Source organism: Maniola hyperantus, chromosome 26 (assembly GCF_902806685.2).
Source record: "Maniola hyperantus chromosome 26, iAphHyp1.2, whole genome shotgun sequence".
NCBI classification, from domain to species: Eukaryota; Metazoa; Arthropoda; class Insecta; order Lepidoptera; family Nymphalidae; genus Maniola; species Maniola hyperantus.
The window spans coordinates 3,099,482-3,119,632 of NC_048561.1; the positions used below are offsets into that span (position 1 = coordinate 3,099,482).

General features: G+C 37.0%; 2 protein-coding genes across 3 annotated transcripts; both read right to left on the bottom strand.

Moving 5' to 3' along the window:
* Window positions 1-172: 172 nt before the first annotated feature.
* On the bottom strand, window positions 173-4,458 carry LOC117994429 (serine hydrolase-like protein). Of its 2 annotated transcripts, none has more exons than XM_069507595.1 (5): window positions 4,438-4,458; window positions 3,978-4,139; window positions 2,827-2,934; window positions 1,928-2,204; window positions 173-1,421 (listed from the first exon to the last, which is right to left on the bottom strand). In XM_069507595.1, exons 2-5 carry the CDS (start codon window positions 4,096-4,098, stop codon window positions 1,112-1,114), a joined length of 816 nt encoding a protein of 271 aa, XP_069363696.1. In that variant the 5' UTR covers window positions 4,099-4,139; window positions 4,438-4,458; the 3' UTR covers window positions 173-1,111. The 2 variants fall into 2 exon arrangements, with proteins under 2 accessions (XP_069363696.1, XP_034838235.1); XM_034982344.2 differs by lacking the exon at window positions 4,438-4,458 and adding an exon at window positions 4,289-4,427.
* A 5,910-nt stretch (window positions 4,459-10,368) lies between these two features.
* LOC117994430 (zinc finger protein 665-like) lies at window positions 10,369-19,366 on the bottom strand. Its single transcript, XM_034982346.2, has 10 exons — window positions 19,355-19,366; window positions 19,017-19,147; window positions 18,251-18,422; window positions 17,990-18,082; window positions 17,655-17,789; window positions 17,199-17,568; window positions 15,225-15,244; window positions 14,355-14,455; window positions 13,638-13,681; window positions 10,369-12,635 (listed from the first exon to the last, which is right to left on the bottom strand). Exons 2-10 carry the CDS (start codon window positions 19,100-19,102, stop codon window positions 10,969-10,971), a joined length of 2,688 nt encoding a protein of 895 aa, XP_034838237.2. The 5' UTR covers window positions 19,103-19,147; window positions 19,355-19,366; the 3' UTR covers window positions 10,369-10,968.
* Between the last annotated feature and the right edge of the window lie 785 nt (window positions 19,367-20,151).

Sequence of the window (20,151 nt, forward strand, 5' to 3'; positions counted from 1 at the left end):
TCACTATAATAAATCCTTATAACTGTAAATAATATGTACATCTTTATACCTTTATCCCTAAGTACGAGATTGCAAATCTCAACATTTACCTCAATTTCGACACGTGAAATCTAACATCGCTGTCGAGATGTCGAAACTTGTGCTAAGCCCAATGTTATGACTTAAAAAAATGTTGTTATTTTTTTAATATTGTTTTATTTCAAAAATAATAACATAAATAAAACAGTTGAAGAAATTAAAATAAAATAAAATTTAAATTGTTTTCTCACATTAATTACCTATTTATAAATACTGAGCAATTACATAATATACTTACTTTATTTTTTACAATAAATATTTTATTTTACCCATCTCCTGACCTCTACCTGACACTCTCTGCGCAACTCTGAGATCGTAACGGCGGTTACGCACTCTTCCAATCCGAGTCCGTGAAAATCCGTAACGGTGTTTACGCACTGCACTTCCGTCATCCGAGTTTTATCCGTCATCCGTGAGAATACCAGCGATTATCTACGACATATGACATACACATCGTTCAACGCGCTTTTGGACAATAATGCTCAATGGGACCCATTTAACGATGGGTCTATAATACTGGTTCGGGAGTTACTGAAGCACGCTGAGAGCATTACATGAATATGTCATTCAATGTTCTCAGCGTACATATTCAAAATCCTTTGATCTTTTATCGTTTTGTATTTTATGTCTTTTTTCTTGTACCTTTATTTGTATTTAAATTTATTATTAATCATCTAGTTAGTGTAAGTGGCACTGCCGTTCTAATAAGATATAAAATAAAATAAAATAAAAATAAAATGACATAAGCTCCTATAGAAAACAAAAAGGAAAGTATTTTCACGGACTATGATCGGATGAGTGCGTAAGCGCCGTTAGGCTGCCTTTTCACTAAGCAGCCTTATATTATAGTTTTCTTTATTTGATTTACTACTATAGTACGCGACAGGTCGAAATGGCAATCGGGGAGGGGACGCCCCGCACACCCGCACAGCCCCCGCGCTAACCTTAGGTGACGTGCGGATGTGCGGGGCGTCCCGTCGCCTCATGCCCCGATCGCCATCTCAACATGTCGCGGAAAAGTGTGTTTGGACCATTAAAGTTTAGATTTCATATCCCCAAAATCTTTTTTCAAAAACGAGCACACGTTTTTGCTAATCCTTTCCGGATGCAAAAAATGAAAATCATGGTTACCCTCCACCCTAATGATAGTGAAATTCCTCAAAGTTTTCTCCAAGTCTGCGAGCAGTCTGTTGACAGTTTCTTTCCCATCCACGTAGAAATCCAAAGTGTCTGTTGCGTTTATGCATAAAGTAGGGGGGCAGTTTTTGGAAAATAATTGGAAATAATATTCAGGGGGGAAGATTGTTGGCGGCATTAGTCTTGTCCTTAGGTCCCAGGACATCCTGGAAAAGAAATAAAAATTGTCAGTCAGTGGGAAGTCAGTGGCGTAGCTAGGTAACCAAGGGCCATGGGGCAAATCAAAAAATGGGGCCCCACTGCTATCTAAACTGAGTCGTCTAGTTATCTGTCTGTTTCGCTCGCACTTACAGGTCGTAGGTAAGTGCGAGCGAAACAGACAGATAAACTCGACGACTCAGTTTAAAATGCGTCGACTTATCTGTCTGTTTAGCTCACACTTACAGGTCGTAGGTAAGTGCGAGCGCAACAGACAGATAACTCGACGACTCAGTTTAAAATGCGCCGACTTATCTGTCTGTTTAGCTCACACTTACAGGTCGTAGGTAAGTACGAGCGAAACAGAGAGATAACTCGACGACTCAGTTTAAAATGCGTCTACTTATCTGTCTGTTTAGCTTGCACTTACAGGTCGTAGGTAAGTGCGAGCGAAACAGACAGATAACTCGACGAATCAGTTTAATATGCGTCGACTATAGTAGAAAATACGTACCTATACTGATCGTCTCCAATTTTCTTCAGATTTCTAGACAGTATCAGTTCAGCCTGACTCTCAGTCATACTTCTTGCCTTCATCACAGCTTTCAAGGCATTTTGTTTGCTGTACACACGGTCATTGTTATTAATTTTACTATAGTTTTCATAGTAATTGTTATAGTAATAGTAGAATTTTGGAAAATCTTGGATTACTATTCTTTGGAGGGACGACGCGGGGTCGAATATTATGAATTTCTTTATTTGATTTGGGTATATAGCATTGTAGAATAGACCTGAAATTTTTTTATTTTTTTAAAATTTGTTTTAACCTTTTTTTTAAACTGATATAAACTAATGTACAATAAAGCTAAAACCTGAATGTATTACTATAATAAATAAAATTGAAGTGTCTGTCTGTAATATCGAAATAACTATCTCATATTATATATGGTTATTTGAACCATAACTGAATCACATGTTTTTAACGAAATTCAATTCGAAAATCGTTTCGTTTTTCGTTCGTTTGTGATTGGTTGGTGTCACAAAATGGTTAAGGCCCACTGAGATTTTCGTCTCTGTTATTTTCGGGTAATTTTATGGGATTGTGTAACAAAGAGAGTATATTTTTTAATGACAGATATATATTATCTAAATATATAAAAGGAAAAGGTGACTGACTGACTGATCTATCAACGCACAGCTCAAACTACTGGACGGATCAGGCTGAAATTTGGCATACAGATAGCTATTATGACGTAGGCATCCGCTACGAAAGGATTTTTTACAATTCAACCCCTAAGGGGGTGAAATAGGGGTTTGAAATTTGTGTAGTCCACGCGAACGAAGTCGCAAGCATAAGCTAGTCACCCATATAGTGACGAAATATGATAAACACTGTATTGAAATGTCTAATACCTAACTCGACTCCCAGTGAATGTCCAACAAAAGTGAACTGTCTCCATTCTAGATGTTTGATCACTGCATCCAATGCTACCACATTCATGAACCTTGTTATTGTCACACCTGAAACAAAAACCGGCCAAGTGCGAGTCAGGCTCGCGCAACGAGGGTTCCGTACTACAGTCGTATTTTTCCGACATTTTGCACGATAATTCAAAAACTATGATGCATAAAAATAAATAAAAATCTGTTTTTGAATGCACAGGTGAAGACTTTTCATATGATACCCCACTTGATATAGTTACATTACTTAGAAAATAGAAAATACTAATTATGAGTTCATGACCACAATTTAATTTTTTTTGTGCGATCTAACAACAAATTCACGGTTTCTCTAGTACTCCTAGCACAAGCCTGACGCTTAGTTGGAGAGGAAAGGGGAATAATAGTCATTTAACATGGCTAATATTCTTTAAAAAAAAAAACATATTAAGGAACCTACTCAGTTACGAACATGCCTGTAGTAGAATGATATCAGATGCCAAGCTTGGCGTTGCTCAGCCAGCAAAGTAACTTTTTTAAAAATAAAAATGGCGAGCAAACAAGCAGGCGGGTCACCTGATGTTAAGTGATTACCGCCGCCCATGAACATTTGCAGCACCAGAGGAACCGCCGATGCGTTGCCGGCCTTTCAGGAATTTGTTTGTCCGCCCCTTGAATAACCCCATGTTATAATCTAATGGGAACACCGTCGAAGGGAGTTGGTCCCACAGTTTGCATGTGCATGGGAAAAAAGGACCTGGTACAATGGGTGGTTGAAGTGCTCCAGAAACACAGGTGGTGAGAGTGGAATTGTTTACGATGGCGTGCGGTGCGCTTGTAGAAAAAGGAGGATGGAATGAGATCAAATAACTCTTCCTAACACTCTCTATTATAGAGGCAATAGAACACGCAAAGAGAGCTTACAATATTACCTCCCTTCGGCGGTGTTCTCTTTAGATTATAACATGGGGTTATTCAAGGGGCGGACCAACAAATTCCTAAAAGGCCGGCAACGCATCAGCAGTTCCTCTGCTGCTGCAAATGTTCATGGGCGGCGGTAATCACTTAACATCAGGTGACCCGCCTGCTCGTTTGCTCGCAATCTCTATTAAAAACAAAATTACCAATAGGGAATCCATCAGACATCCCGTGCCCCGGCAGATCAAACCCCACATAGTGGTAGACATCAGGCAGCAGTCCCAGCAGTGGGACGAAGGTGGCAGCACTGTCCTGACGGCCGTGCATCAGCAGCACCGGCTCACCTTGCGGGGTACCCCACGATATTACTGAAAGTATACAAAAACTAGCTTATTCCCGCGACTTCATCCGCGTTGACTACACGAAATTCAAACCCCTATTTTAACCCTTTAGGGGTTTAATTTTAAAAATACCATGGAAACTCTTTGATTTTCCAAATGCTAATGTATAAACTTACATGCTATTCTTCCCCATTGGACGTCGATAAACCATTCCTTTATAACTTTCATTTCACTAACACTAAGGTTATGATTAATTTTAATCACCGAATCTTTGTTGTTAGCATGTTAGCATATTAAATAAGTAGTCTGTGTTAAATAAATTCACCTCAAACAAAGTTCACGAACTTTGAATCATATAATGTACTCTGTGGTTTGAATCATGATAGTGATTTTTTTTTTTTTTTACAGCCCTGGCCTGGATAACAGTCCTTTAAGGCCTCATGATAGTGATTATATTATCTTTGCACCAATAAGAATATAATCACTAGGTACACGGGCGTTTTTCAAAAAAGTTGTCCCATTATAAAAGTCGTTGTCCGGCCACTTTGATGGTAATTTGATCAAACTTTATGAAAAAAACAAGCTATTGTCTATGCTTACCAATATTGTTTAATATATTTTAATCTTTTATAATTTAATATGTTAATTCATTTTTAAGAGTTTTAAAAACATAAAATACCAAAAAATAAAAGAGAGGAAGTACCTTCTGACATATGTCCCACTAACACCTTGTCAAGTTTAGAGTCAAAAATTATACCGTCCAAAAATATTTCATGAATATTTGAACACTGAGGTAGTTAAGTATGATACTAATTTCAAATTAAAGCCCTAAAACAAAGACATTACGATAGAATTTTATTTAAAAAATACAATTTATTTGCTGTCCCGTGAAATTGATGTTAGTGGAATTTCCGCTTACGCTACCGGCCTTTCGAGGTCTTCGAATGAAAATTGCACCATTTGCAAAATATTTTCGGAATACTGGCAACATTATTAGGCTATGGTAATCGCCATGTTGTATTTTACAAAAGCAGTCGCCAGAAAAACGCAACAGAAGTGGTTGCCTCGACTTGGTTCAAAAAATTTGTTCCACCAACGATACTGATTTTAATAGGTAAGGTTTGATTGCGCATTTGTGTTTGTATGTTATTAAAGAGATTTGTTATTCTTTATTTGGAAAGTAAAATTAAATCAGTCTAACCTTTGATTATTAATATATAATATTGATTTTGAATTTTTAAGAGGTTGTATACGTCACCGCCATTACGCTACCGTGAACCACAGTCGCGTGAATGGAATTGAAAAGTAACGTAATGGAACAATAAAGGTGTTTTCATAGGAAGTTGGATTGTCATCATCATCATCATTTAAACCAACATAAAAAAGATAGAGGTAAGTTTTTAACCTATGATGTATTCTGGTGTGTTAGGCTATATAAACCGCTGTAAAAATATTGCGGATGTTAATTATTTCAAAAATAACGGATGGTCTCCTAAAAACGTTTTCTCATAGCTACAGCGGTTCCAGGACCTCCCCTTACTGACCCACTCAAATGAACCAGCCAGTATATTATATTCTTTAAATTTTATAATTTAAAAACTTTATAAAATATATCTTATAATAATTATTTAATTTACGTCTTAGATAGCCAGCCCACACTATTTCACTTGCAAAGATTTCTATCCTGCGGGATATTCGGGATCAAGAGATGTCAATCGGTTCAGCAGTTTTTGCTGCAGGTTGTAACAAACGAAACTTCTCGTTTTATAATATTACTGTGATGATTAGCTACATAATAATATTTAATTTGTAATGCTATTTTTTTGTCTTTTTTGACCAATTATGCACGATGCCTTATGTTTCCCAAACGCGATTTTGTATTCCACTATACGTCACTGTCCCATTTTTGATAAAGGTTTATTTTTAGAGAAATGGCTATAAAGTCAGAGATATATAAATATTTTAATGTTTAGAAATGTTATTTAATAATTAGTTATTTGTCACAATTTAATATTAAAAGATTTATAAGAAAATAGTCAGTGTTTTAACAAAATTCTTTAGTACAAAACATCCAAAAGTAGCGTTAAAGAACATTTTTGTTAAAAACTTCAGTTCAATTTGATGTTATATGTTTAGTTTTAATTATTTTTAGAAGGCTGATTTGGTTAATTTTTCGACATTAAAGATAATTAATGTATAACTTGTTTTATTTCCCTGGAAATCCAATAAAAAGTCAGTGACGTAATGGAACTTCAATTGGGTGGTATCAAGTTAAAAATGATAATATTTCCAATTATTACATTTATTTTTAATAAAATTTACTATTTTTATATAGTTTATACTATATATTTACAATATAATTACATTTTAAGGCAAAACTAAATTTTTATTTATGTGGAATTCCTATTACACTACCGACAACTTTTTTGAAAAATGCCCACATGGTTTTAATGATGTGATTATAAATTCCCTATATATAATGTACTCTGTGTAAATTATTAATGACCACAGACCAGTAAATCAATGACTATCCTATATATGTTATTAATCTGTGATCGTAGATAGAGTAATAAAGGTAGATGCAGGAACGTTTGCTTTCTCATTCGCACTAAAAAGAGAGCACAGATAAAGTTACTAATGTGATAAACAGAGACGCAGCTAACCTATTTTTTGTCCCTTACCGTGTAACTGGTTTTTTTCAAGAATACATACAACTTACATAAGAAGTTGCAAAACAAACTTCGAGAATTCGTGGCGTAATTGTATTTCTCATGAGTTATTTACTTGTTTTCACATAAAAAACGTTTAATACAAATATTGTTGATCGGTTAGTACAAATATTGACTACTAAACAATGGTAATAATTGTCGTGTTATTCATCGTTACGTCGTGCTATCGCTATCCCATACGCGGTTACACAGTATTTCTACCTATTATTCTATCTACGTCAAGATGCTTAGGAGTAACATTTGACAAATTACAAGCAGTGCTGCTAACAATTAAATGAACTCTCCACCCAACATCTAAAACTACTAGAAAACCACTAACGGAAACCTACTCTCATAGTCGCTAAATCCACTAAACAATATTTTTTTATTAAGAAAGAAAACAATACAGGTGACAATGAAAGTGATCAGTGTAAAAAACATTTAGGTAGGTAATGGTTAAGTGATCGCATTTTCAGTAATTGAAACTGAACTCTACTAAACCACTAGAAAAACCCACTGGCCACTAAAAGAAACATTTCACCACTAAGGGGGGTCGAAACCACCAGTTTTACTGGAAAATATATTGGATTGGCAACACTGATTACGAGATGAAAGGACACAGCATAGATTATTTACTATTGACACAGGTTTAAAAAGACTAGAACCCAGAGCCGTAAAACCAGTCAAAATAAGATGTAGGTAATCATGAATATATATCAAGATGACACCTTATTTTTTAAACTGGCTCCCCGGCTCTAGGTTCTAAATCTTTAAGCAAGCAGTAAAAAGTAAAAACCCTTTTTTACTGGCTTCATGGGCAACTGGCGTCTGGCCTGTAGAGCTGTTTTGTTTATTGATTGATGCAGTGATACCACTGATGATGCAGCATCAGCATGGAATTAGGAAGTAACTACTTGAGGAAGTCCTTAATAAGAATTAGGTATTATAACTACTTTCTACAATCTACATCCATGATCATTAGGGAATGATATTGAGATGATGATAATACCATGCTGTTTAGGACCAAAGACATATACTTAACTATGTAGAAATATGTTTTCTTACTAGTTATTTTATTTTGAGTTACTTAGGATATAGTCGCATAGGTAGTAGGCTACCTATGCGACTTACAGAGTAGAGCATCCGGCAAGAAATATTGTACATCGAGCTTTAGAATGAAATTTCAGCTTTGTAGAGCGTTGTCTCTGTTGCTCATACCATATATGCCGTTATGTCAGTCTCAACGATAGAGACAACGCTTGACGAAATTGCTTTCTGTTTCTAAAGGTCAATACAATAATATTTCCCGCCGAGTATTGCAGTAGGTATACCTATTCACATACACAATTACACAGATTTTTTTAAAGTACTTACCTACACAGATTTTTTTAAATATTTCTATTTTTGTAACAAGTTTATGTCCGCCATCTTGGATTTGAAAATAAATGTCATCATCAAATTCAGTATCCCGGAAAAGTGCATATTCAGTGAACACTTGTTACACACGCAATATACATGGTTACTGGTAACTCGACGCAGGACATGACAGAGGACCTAAAATTTTATTTTTTCCTATAGGTACATGTATGGGCGGAAATAGATAGTCTTCGAGATATTTGACTCCTGTAAGTTGTACGTCAGTTTTATTAAATACTTACCCATAAAGGTTTCCACTCGGCATCGCAACTGAAAGCGTCGTCGCTTGGCGGCACGGCTTCTGCGTCCAACACAACAGACTGAACTAATTTCGAAATTATTAATTCCCAAATTGTCCCAGGGAATTGTGCTTACCACTACACCAGGGAGATCGTCAAATCTTTACAAAACTACGGTAAGACCTGAACATAATATCAAAAATAATACACAGGTTTAATTGGTACACTTTTTATATTATCTCACGTTAAACAATCTATCGTTCAATCGACGTTTGTCGACATCGTCATACTTAACAAACACGCTGAAGTTTTGTTGATTGTCTTCCCGCGGCGGAATGATTTGCCCTCAGTAGTACTATCGAAACATAGAGTTAAAATCAAAATATAACGACGACCTCCCTGACGCAGTGGTCTTATTAGTGGGAGGTCCCGGGTTCGATTCCTGGCAGGGGTTTGGAATTTTATAATTTCTAAATTTCTGGTCTGGTCTGGTGGGAGGCTTCAGCCGTGGCTAGTTACCACCCTACCGGCAAAGCCGTGCCGCCAAGCGATTTAGCGTTCCGGTACGATGCCGTGTAGAAACCAAAGGGGTATGGGTTTACTAAAAACTGCCATACCCCTTCCAGGTTAGCCCACTATCATCTTAGACTGCATCATCACTTACCACCAGGTGAGATTGCAGTCAAGGGCTAACTTGTATGTGAATAAAAAAAAAAAAAAAAATGATTTTGTTTGGAAGTAATTAAGAAAAATACTCGTCAACTCGAAAGTATGAGAAACAATAGTGAGGGTAATAATAATCACTGCATTTAGTTGATAAGTAGGTAGGTAGTAGGTACCTACGTCTACTCGAATTCAGCTGTCGAAGTGAAAATGTTTAGAGCAAAATAAGCTCTCGCACGTAGTGATACGGCATAAAATAGCCTGTACGCATACAACCAGCGTTGCTCCAAACATAACGATAAAGTTCATAACGATGTTCAGAGCAAAATAAGCTCTCGTGTGTAGTGATACATCATAAAGTAGCCTGCACGCATGTGACCACAAACGTGCCGATATCGTAAAAAATTTTTGGAGCAAAATAACCTTTTGCGCGTAGGGATACGGCATAAACTAGCGTGCACGCACGCCGCGAGCCAGGCTTAGACTAACCGAGAAGGTCAACGACTGCGCGGCCGCAGCGCAGTCGTTGACCTTCTTTGACCGCGCGCGGCGACAACCACTGAGCCACGGAGTGCGAAGTACCTCTCACTATTGGTTCGAGGTATCTTTCGAGTTTTGTTTTTCTCGATTGGAAATTTTCCATTTTTGATTATAAATTTTTTTTAATTCATAAATCGATTGTAATACTTTGACTAAATCATTTCACTTCGGGAAAACAACCAACATAATTTCAGCGTGTATAATTAAATCTTAGATCTAGCCTCGATAATATAATATACATATAACGGTATACAGGGTGGCCGGGGATGTGACGTCTAAAAGAAAATTTTGAATACCTTATATTAAGGGGTGTCCAAATCACCCCAATGTATGTTTAGCGATTTTCAGTAGCTTATGAGATATGAATAATTTTTTAATGATTTTTTCATAGTTTTCATCCGTCAGTGGTTTTTCTTTTTTTTCTTTTTCTGTAGAACGTTCTTGGAAAGTTTTTTATGTGGTAATTAGCAACCATGACCTTGACTATAGCTTAAAAAATTACGATTTACCTAGGCATTATGGAAAATGCCTAAAATTTTATCGAAAGTTCAAAATTATTGTTCGAGTGCAGTAGTTACAAAACTAAAATGGCGCCAGTGGCATCTAAGTATTTCAAAAAACTTTTATGGACTTACCACTTTAGAAATAATTAAAAAAATCTAACCTTAATAGGGGTTCATTTGATGTAAATGGTCTCCAATGTAAATGAGTGACTTTTTTTAACTCAACATAACATAAAAATATATAAAAATGAATCGCTGAATGTGTTGCTGATCGCAAATCTCGAGAACAGCTGAACCGATTTCGCTAATTCTTTTTTAATAATATTCCTTGAAGTACGAGGATGGTTCTTACGGAGAGAAAAATTTAAAAAATCCCTGAAAAAGAATCGACTATTAGGCGGTACGAAGTTCGCCAGGGCAGCTAGTTAATCATAAAATTTTCTTTAAATTATGAAAAATTCATAAGAATTTAAAATTTACTTCTTAAGGTCAAACTGGTTTATCCTACGCGTTTCAGAATATAGAAGTGGGCCTAGGACAATCTCGTTGGGACTAACAAGTAACCTTTTATTTTTATAACTATTTTCTGACAAATAATCCCGATAACAATGTAGTGTCTTCACATGGACCATAAATTCTGTACGTCTTCATTAATGTCAGGACATCCCAAAGCGGACGCGTCATACCCAGATCCTCCAAGATACACTCTACACAAAGCACACTACACACTGTCTGTTGTAGAGTTCATCTTCTGAGCCTTCTCCAGTGGTGACGGGAGACATGCGGCTCACGAACATGACGAAGGCTTTACACCAGTGTGAGTTCTCATGTGCCTCACTAGATAGCTATTTTTTATACACTTGTAATTGCATAAGTTACACGAGAAAGGCCTTTCACCAGTGTGAGTTCTCATGTGCGTCACTAGATAGCTATTTTTTATACACTTGTAATTGCATAAGTTACACGAGAAAGGCCTTTCACCAGTGTGAGTTCTCATGTGCGTCACTAGATAGCTATTTTTTATACACTTGTAATTGCATAAGTTACATGAGAAAGGCCTTTCACCAGTGTGAGTTCTCGTGTGCGTCACTAGTGTGCTATTTTGTGCACATTTGTAATCGCATAACTTACATGAGAAAGGTCTTTCACCAGTGTGAGTTCTCAAGTGCATCACTAGATGGCTATTTCTTGTAAATTTGTAATCGCATAACTTACATGAGAAAGGTCTTTCACCAGTGTGAGTTCTCATGTGCGTCACTAGATGGCTATTTCTTGTAAATTTGCAATCGCATGACTTACATGAGAAAGGTCTTTCACCAGTGTGAGTTCTCAAGTGCCTCACTAGATGACTATTATCTGTAAATTTGTAATCGCATAACTTACATGAGAAAGGTCTTTCACCTGTGTGAGTTCTCATGTGCCTCACTAGATGGGAATTTTGAGCACATTTGTAATCACATAACTTACAACAAAATGGCTTTTCACCCGTGTGAGTTTTCATGTGCTTTACTAGATTGCTATTTGTTGTACATTTGTAATCGCATAACTTACATGAGAAAGGACTTTTAGTAGTGTGAGTTCTCATGTGCCTCACTAGATTGTAATTTTGTGCACATTTGTAATCACATAACTTACAACAAAATGGCTTTTCACCCGTGTGAGTTTTCATGTGCTTTACTAGATTGCCATTTGTTGTACATTTGTAATCGCATAACTTACATGAGAAAGGACTTTTACCAGTGTGAGTTCTCATGTGCCTCACTAGATTGTAATTTTGTGCACATTTGTAATCGCATAACTTACATGAGTAGGGTTTTATACCAGTGTGGGTTCTCATGTGCCCTACTAGACTGCTATTCTGTGTACATTTGTAATTGCATAATTTACAAGAAAAAGGTCTTTCACCAGTGTGAGTTCTCATATGCCTCTTCAAATGACATCGATATTGACATTTGTATTGGCAAATCTTGCAAGTGAACCGTCTTGCTTCAGCGTGAGTCATTATGTGTTTAACTAAGGAACTTTTTAGTTTATACATCTTTCTACAAATGTCACAAATGAACCCTCTTTCCTCAATGTGTGAACTATTTTCTGAGGAATCATTGCATTGTTCATTAATAACATTCGTCAAACAATCAGTTTTACTTTGTAAAGCTTTTACTGTATTAATGACTGGTTCAAGGGATTCTGTCGTAGGGACTTTATTCTGACTTGTTGTCTGATAACTGATATCTTTAGACGCAGTGTTCTGACTGACACAAGGCCTAACAGCTTTTCGCGTTTTCTTCAGCGTTTCGTCCCGTCTTGGTACAACTTTCTTTGAGAAAACATCATATAATTTGACAAAACAATCTGTTAGTACTTTGTATTGGCAACTGACGTTTGTATCGGCTTCTTCAATTGGGGGCACTTTTATTTCGTTATTTGTCTCAAGACTCGCGGGCAGAGGAGCGACTGAAACGAAACATTTTGACTATTTTATTATTTATTTATTACTATTATTTATTTTATGACAATTTTTTTTGGACTTGCCTTTACACAAGTTTAAAAATCTATTAAAAGTATGCTCCTGAAAAAAGCATATTACACAATTGATGATTATCTAAATGATAAAAGAGCGTGGATATGACCTGCAGCTCGTTCCAGCAACGCACATGACTGCAAATACTTTTCTTATACATGGCATAACATTGTACATCAAATCTTTGAAAAAAGCAACCGCCGAGTTTCTTGCTGCCAAAAATACTTGTAAAAGTTTAATTTAGAATTTAGAATTTAGAATTTGTTTATTGATCACTTGGTACACAATCAATTAATTTACAAAACCACTATAATAATTAATAATCATTAAAATAATATGTGTAAACAGAAACAACACAATCGATAGAACTGCATTAGTGAAACACTGCGTCGCAATTCTATCGCCCATCCCTGGAGTAATGAAACTTGACACATAATTGAATAAAGTCTAAATATAACTAATTGCTAGAGATTACAAATAATAATAATAATAATACAAAACATTAAATATAACATTCATTAGATTAATCAAAGTAAGAGCTAAAAATTGAAGTACAAATTAGCATGCAACAAGTAGGTAAGTTAATAATATAAAAAGTGTAGGTGTACGAGTGTGTGTGTTGTAAAGTGTGAGTGTAATGAAAGAATTTATATTTAAAATTTTAGAAGTAGTTCAGTCTGGTCATAATTAAGGGTGAGTAGCCAATTAGTCAGTATCACTTTACATTTACTTGATGTGAGAGGGTAGATGTGTAATAGTTTGTTAATTTTGTTGTAGATTAATGAACTGATGTAGTATGAGTGACGACTCGCTAAAGTGGTTCTACACGGCTCAATTAGACAGACTTTAATAAAAAACATTTTTATTCATTTATTTCCTTGAACATAAAGTGGCTATGTGTAAAATGTAAAATGATAAATAACGCGTTGTCTTACCTAAGGTCTGAGCAGCATGTGCAGAAGGGCTGGGGTCTGCCTGCCTGTGAATGAATGAATGAATTTAGAGTACACTGGGGAGCCATTAGCCAGTACACTACTACACGCGGCAGAAAATAATGTACATCAACGTTTAGAAAGAGATAGCGGTTTTCAGAGCGTTGTTTCTGTCGTTGAGACCGACAAAACGTCATATAGGTATTTGTTCGAGTGTTGGTGAGGGCACATTTGTAAATGTAAAAAAAAAATCAAACTGTCTTTTTGCCACAAATATAGTAGTAGTTACTAACATTAGTTTTTAAGTGAGTCTGTCAACTAACAAATTTAGTTGTAGTTGCTTCAAGAAAAAAAAGATTTTATTTATTTACTAGCTGTTGCCCGCGACTTTGTCCGCGTGGATTTCGGTTTTTGAAAATCCCGTGGGAACTCTTTGATTTTCCGGGATAAAGAGTATGTCCTTCCCCCGGGATGCAAGCTATCTCTGTACCAAATTTCATCAAAATCGGTGGAACGGATGGGCCGTGAAAAGCTAGCAGACAGACAGACAGACACACTTTCGTATTTATAATATTAGTATGGATTTATTATAGACTGATAACTAGTATGGATTTATGATAACTGCAAACTCAAGTTGTACATAGTTTCTTCCCTATTGTATTGCATCGTGTGTTCTACGCCCAACTGAAACTTGGAACTTATGTACACAGGTATACTGACCTGTTCTCAGTGATGAGTGAAGAGTGTGAGGAGCTGGAGCTCACAGCTGTATGAGGCTTGCACACTTGTGGCGTGTCACATTCACCATCGCCCTCCCCGTTCTAGCAAATACAAAAGACCATAGTGTATGTAACCTTAACGAACCACTGAAGTATAACTAACAGCGCGAGATTCCATTTTTTGAGACAGCAAAACACTAGAGGATAAAGATAAGTTAGTATAAGTCCCGCAAATTGCTCATGCGCGTGGCCGCCATTTAAGTGACGTCAGCACTAGACTGAAGTTTCGAGCTGATCGTATATTTTTATTTCGGCTGACTTCAAAATGACGTCATTTCGATGTTAATAAGACATGGTTTTAGCGCAACAGCAATTTGCGGGACTTATATTAAAACTAGAGGATGCCCGCGACTTCGTCCGCGTGGATTTAGGTGTTTTTTTAAATCCCGTGGGAGCTCTTTGATTTACCGGGATAAAAAGTAGCCTATGTCCTTTCCCTCCTTTCCCGGGATGTAAGCTACCTCTGTACCAAATTTCATCAAAATCGGTCAAACCGTTGGGCCGTGAAAAGCTAGCAGACAGACAGACAGACACACTTTCGCATTTATAATATTAGTATGGATTTATGACACAAACTACTTGGTACCACCTCAATAAAAGATGGCCACCTCAAGACAGCTGATCTGTTTGGCGGCGATTTTTAGCAGAGAACATTACTTCCGTCCGACAAAAGATCTGAATTTTTCTCAAGCAATTTCTCTGCGCCCAAAGAAATTTTACTTCAGAAATTCATTCCCCTCCACAACTAACAGAGCTATTATATAAACTTATCACGTTGATGAAAGTGTTACATAGTGGAAAACTATCTCACCTGGAGATTTGCACTCATACGTCGTGTAGCTGAAGGGTTGATGTAATGAAGAACCAGCTACATATAGTGATGTTTATTTTACACTTTACAATTGATATGTTATGTACAATACAGACGGGCTCGCGAGCTTTATATAATACAATGGTAGAAGATGTTGACGTGACGAGCGGATGATAGGGAATGTGGAATCTCGTAACGTGCGTGACCAGGAGGATTCTCTACTGCGTTCCAAATTTGAATATTGTTGTGTGGCAGCTGAGAAGTTTTCTTAATAGCTGCCAGCCAAGTAACGGTAGAGGTTGCACCTCTACATCACCCCCCTACGGAGTGAGAAACAGAAAAAAAAAAAAATATTAAGTAAGGCAAGTATTATATACATAAGAATGAAGGAAAAGAACCCTAAAACTAGAACACGTAGTGATAAAAATGATAAGGCAAATAGGATTGAAAGTTGCCTCAATGTTGAGTCTTCTGTAGCCGTATCTGGTAATGGTGTAATACCTCAGGTCATTGTGTACACAATGACTGGGAGGCAGTACTTAAGACCAGAGAAATAAGCAGTGGACCTGTATGCCTAAGTGACACGGAAAAAAATAATTACAATAAATGAAGCGTTCGGAGTGCAAAAAGGTTGATGACGGAGGAGACGCATGATGAGCAAATCTTCTTCACGTCGAACCTTGGCAAACTCGCGTCCACATAGACCTGAAGAGAGGTTCTGAGCGCGATAAACTCAGTGAACCTGGAAAAGTGAAAAGGTCGAAGGACTTACGAACGACTGACATCGTGTCTTAGGGTGCCCAGTGTACTACAGGAACATGTGTGTGGAGGCTATACAGCACTCCACAAAAGCTGCTTCACTTTGAAATAAAAGATGATCCTCAATGCACGGAGGAAGCTTTGCTGAAAACCTTACGAATTGTGGCACGGTCCGTAGGGGTTTGTTGTGAATGGAACCATGGAACGGAGAGATTAGTCCTCTTCATACGTGTAATACTGTTTCTTTATAAATTGCTGAAATTTAAATTGTTATAACAGGAAAATTTTACAAAATACAATGGCAATTATGACATGACAATATAACTAAATAAAATTGTTCTAAAAAAGTAAAACGTCTATAAAAAATTCCCTTTTTAAAATGAGATGATGAGACGTCACTTATTGTCTATATTGTTCATGGAATGTTAATGTTCTTTTTCACTGAATTTGAAAATTACAAAAATACGTCACTCAAAAATAATTTTCACAAAACAAAATGCAATGTCACAAATATTATTGTTAGAAATTGTTTTTCAGCACAGAAGAAATAATGTCCTTATAAAACCTGGATCCCTCCTCAGGGCGCCTCGGATATGTACTCACAAGGCATGCACGTATGAACCTCGCGTCGGGCTCAGGAGGTTGTGTTGTGGTCAGCGATGCAGGACAGGGCAGGTTGCGTAGCGTGCCGCGTCGAGTTAACTGGATTGCGTCCACGAGGGACACCATCTGTGGCGTCCATGTCGAGTCGCAGTCGTAACTCGAAGCTTTCGCGTTCAGAGGGCGCAGCCAATGTGGCCGCACGTCGTTGCTTGCTGCGTTGAGCTGCTTGCACGCCGGAGATGTACGGGAGCAGTGTGCAGGCTCGACCGCAGACGCAGGCACCCAATGTGGCCGATGTGTTTCTCAATGATGGGTCACCAATTATGTAGCTGAAGGGTTGATGTAATGAAGAACCAGCTACATATAGTGATGTTTATTTTACACTTTACAATTGATATGTTATGTACAATACAGACGGGCTCGCGAGCTTTATATAATACAATGGTAGAAGATGTTGACGTGACGAGCGGATGATAGGGAATGTGGAATCTCGTAACGTGCGTGACCAGGAGGATTCTCTACTGCGTTCCAAATTTGAATATTGTTGTGTGGCAGCTGAGAAGTTTTCTTAATAGCTGCCAGCCAAGTAACGGTAGAGGTTGCACCTCTACAGTCGCATGTACACTTGTTTCATCTGAAGAGCTTTGTAAAGAGCTTCATCCAGTGCTCTTGTTTCCATCACAATGCTGTAGTCGGATATGTCTTCATCATTAGAAGTTGTAAACTCATTTTTGACATTGTTTACATTATTGTCATCTTCATTTATCAGTTCTATGTCTGCATCAACAGACATAGAGTCATCACTTCCTTCAGTTTTCACTACAACTTGATGTCCGGTTTCCTCTAATTCTGTTTGTTGGTCTTCTGAGGGGTGTTCTACTATGTGTAAGTCACAGTGGTCAGGTGCTAGTGTTGTCAATCCCATATTACTCTTTAGTTGGTGTTTTGTGCGGTTTATCACTTTAATATGACGTCTTGTTATCTGTTGAGAGACAAGTAAATTATTAAGTATTATGTACCATGCAAAGATATAGAAAATGCAAGTTTAAAGCAAAGGTAAGTACTCACTAATTCATGTTTTTCAACTAAGCCCATCATCAGTGCACGGGCTCTCAAGCTCTTGTCTCTAAATCTACTAAAGTTTGTCAATCTCTGGGCACATTGTACACAAAGTGTATGATTTAGGTTTCCTTGATCACACAACTGAAACAACACACAATTAAAGTAATCAAACTTTCCATAAATAATTCTTGTTTATCTCTGCACTGTTCACAGATTTATCAAAAGCGTTTGACAGTGTACAGCGAGGTAGGTACAATCTAAGGATTCAACTTTAATATACATGCCTCTATCCTGTGTATGTAATACAGTACATAACTATACATCACAAATTAACAACTCACAGGCTGTCCGGTTAACGTTTCATATGCTTCTTCCAATTTGTATTTACTCATTAGTAACAGCTTGCTGTCAGTGTCTAGGCATATCATGCAAACCTGGAAAATATATACCTACTATTAGTTACTTTTGCATTACTGTTTCCATACAATGCTACAATAGAGTAGCTCCATAGCTCCTTATCCTTCCTCAGTCACGCTGGATCTGATTTAGTTACTTTTGATTCAATGACAACTACCAATATATACCATGAAATTATGAGTTACCTGCACTGTCGAAGGAATAGCACCAGTATGAATTTGCCTTAATCCACTTTCTGTTTCATACATGTCATCATTTGTAAAATGCTGCGAGCAGATCACAGCAGAGTCTGGTAGGGTTTCTTGTTTGCCGAGGGCTCTGAGCCAAGCAGCGCGGAGTTGAACTTCACTCGGGAAACTGGAAATTACTTTTATGTGATCTAAATATATACAACGGAAAGGTGACTGACTGACTGATTTATCAACGCACAGCTCAAACTACTGGACAGATCGGCCTGAAATTTGGCATGCAGATAGCTATTATGACGCAGGCATACGCTAAGAACGCACAACAGACGGAAACGTTTAAGTGCGGAAACCAGCCCAGAGCGAAGAAGAAGACGAACGGATTTTTGAAAATTCAACCCCTAAGGAGGTGAAATAGGAGGTTGAAATTTATGTAGTCCACGCGGACGAAGTCGCGAGCATAAGCTAGTACATAATAAACCTGTACCATAGTGATTTATGTTTTACACAGTAGAATAACCTATACTTATGTTTCATACAGTAACTACATTTCAAATACACACACACTTTGATAACTCTTTGAAAGGCCTTGCTTAGCTGCAAGCGGGTTGCAGGGCAGTGTTTCAATGACCGCCAGCGTGACTAGCTGATCTGAACTAACTGATCACTGCTCAGACTGGCTCAGACCAGCAGTCTGCAGTCAGCACAGAACTGATACAGACAATAAACTCTCAACTATAACACACTCATATCAAATAATACTTACCCATGAAAACTGATTTTCTTCAATTCTCCCTCTGATGATGATACATTGTCAGAAGTATTTATGCAGAAAGGCACGCAACACCGCATTTTTAATGGTTGTTTTGCCTTCAATCTCGATTTATCATCGGAAAACTTAAATGTAATGGTATGGTAATTTTTACGTGTTGTCTTTGGAACTTAATGAAATGTATCTAAATCGTCTATATGGTAGCTAGCTTTGCTAGATCTACAAATAATAATTATAAAATATTTCTAGATTTTTCAGAAATGAAGCAATACCTAAATAACCTAATCCTAAATAGTAAATACCTATCATAAATAATGCATAAATATAAATACCCGTGTAAACACCAACACCTAAACCACAGATCACTATATACCACAGATCACTAAATACTACACAGATATGTCTAGTATTTAGTCCTTGTTCTGAGATATACTAGTAGCGTAGACAGAGGAATTATAAAGCTAGATACAGGAACGTTTGCTTTCTCATTCACACTAAAAAGAGAGCACAGATAAAGTTACTAATGTGATAAACAGAGACGCAGCTAACCTATTTTTTGTCACTTATCGTGTAACCGATTTTTTTCAAGAATAGCTACGTACAAGGAATGCAACTTTAGTTGCAAAACAAATCATGAGAATTCGTGGCGTAATTGTATTTCTCATTAGTTATTTACTTGTTTTCACATAAAAAACGTTTAATACAAATATTGTTGATCGTCTACTACAAATATTGACTAACTACTAAACAATGGTAATAATTGTCATGTTATTCATTGTTACGTCGTGCTATCGCTATCTCATACGCGGTTACACAGTACTTCAATCTAGCTTTTTTGCTCAATCTACGACTAGTAGAGACCTAAACCCGTAGATAAAGTAATAAAGCTAGATTGTTTATATAATACAGTTTTTTTTAAATGAAAATATTACAATAAAACTTAAAGCTAGCCTTATCTAATTACTATATAAATCATGCCCGCGTGGAATGGTGCCAAGAATACTGGCTGCATTTCCGCACTGGACAGCCAGGCTGATCCGTTGCGCAAAAAATGAGCCAGCCCTTCTGTCACCAGATGAGGCTGTTAATCGCGGTGAAATGTCTCGTAAATTTTTTTAGCACTAAGACT

What these genes read in the sequence shown, in the direction of transcription:
- LOC117994430 (XM_034982346.2), bottom strand. Translation starts at nt 19,102, where the DNA reads ATGCGGTGTTGCGTGCCTTTCTGCATAAATACTTCTGACAATGTATCA. An exon ending in AAGAAAATCAGTTTTCATGG is followed by an intron (nt 18,423 to 19,016) that starts GTAAGTATTATT and finishes AGTAATTTCCAG; the next exon opens with TTTCCCGAGTGAAGTTCAAC. An exon ending in GTATGAGTGCAAATCTCCAG is followed by an intron (nt 14,456 to 15,224) that starts GTGAGATAGTTT and finishes TGTATTTGCTAG; the next exon opens with AACGGGGAGGGCGATGGTGA.
- LOC117994429 (XM_034982344.2), bottom strand. Translation starts at nt 4,340, where the DNA reads ATGAAAGTTATAAAGGAATGGTTTATCGACGTCCAATGGGGAAGAATA. An exon ending in GTCTGATGGATTCCCTATTG is followed by an intron (nt 2,935 to 3,977) that starts GTAATTTTGTTT and finishes TTTTTGTTTCAG; the next exon opens with GTGTGACAATAACAAGGTTC. An exon ending in TTCACTGGGAGTCGAGTTAG is followed by an intron (nt 2,205 to 2,826) that starts GTATTAGACATT and finishes AAAAAATTTCAG; the next exon opens with GTCTATTCTACAATGCTATA.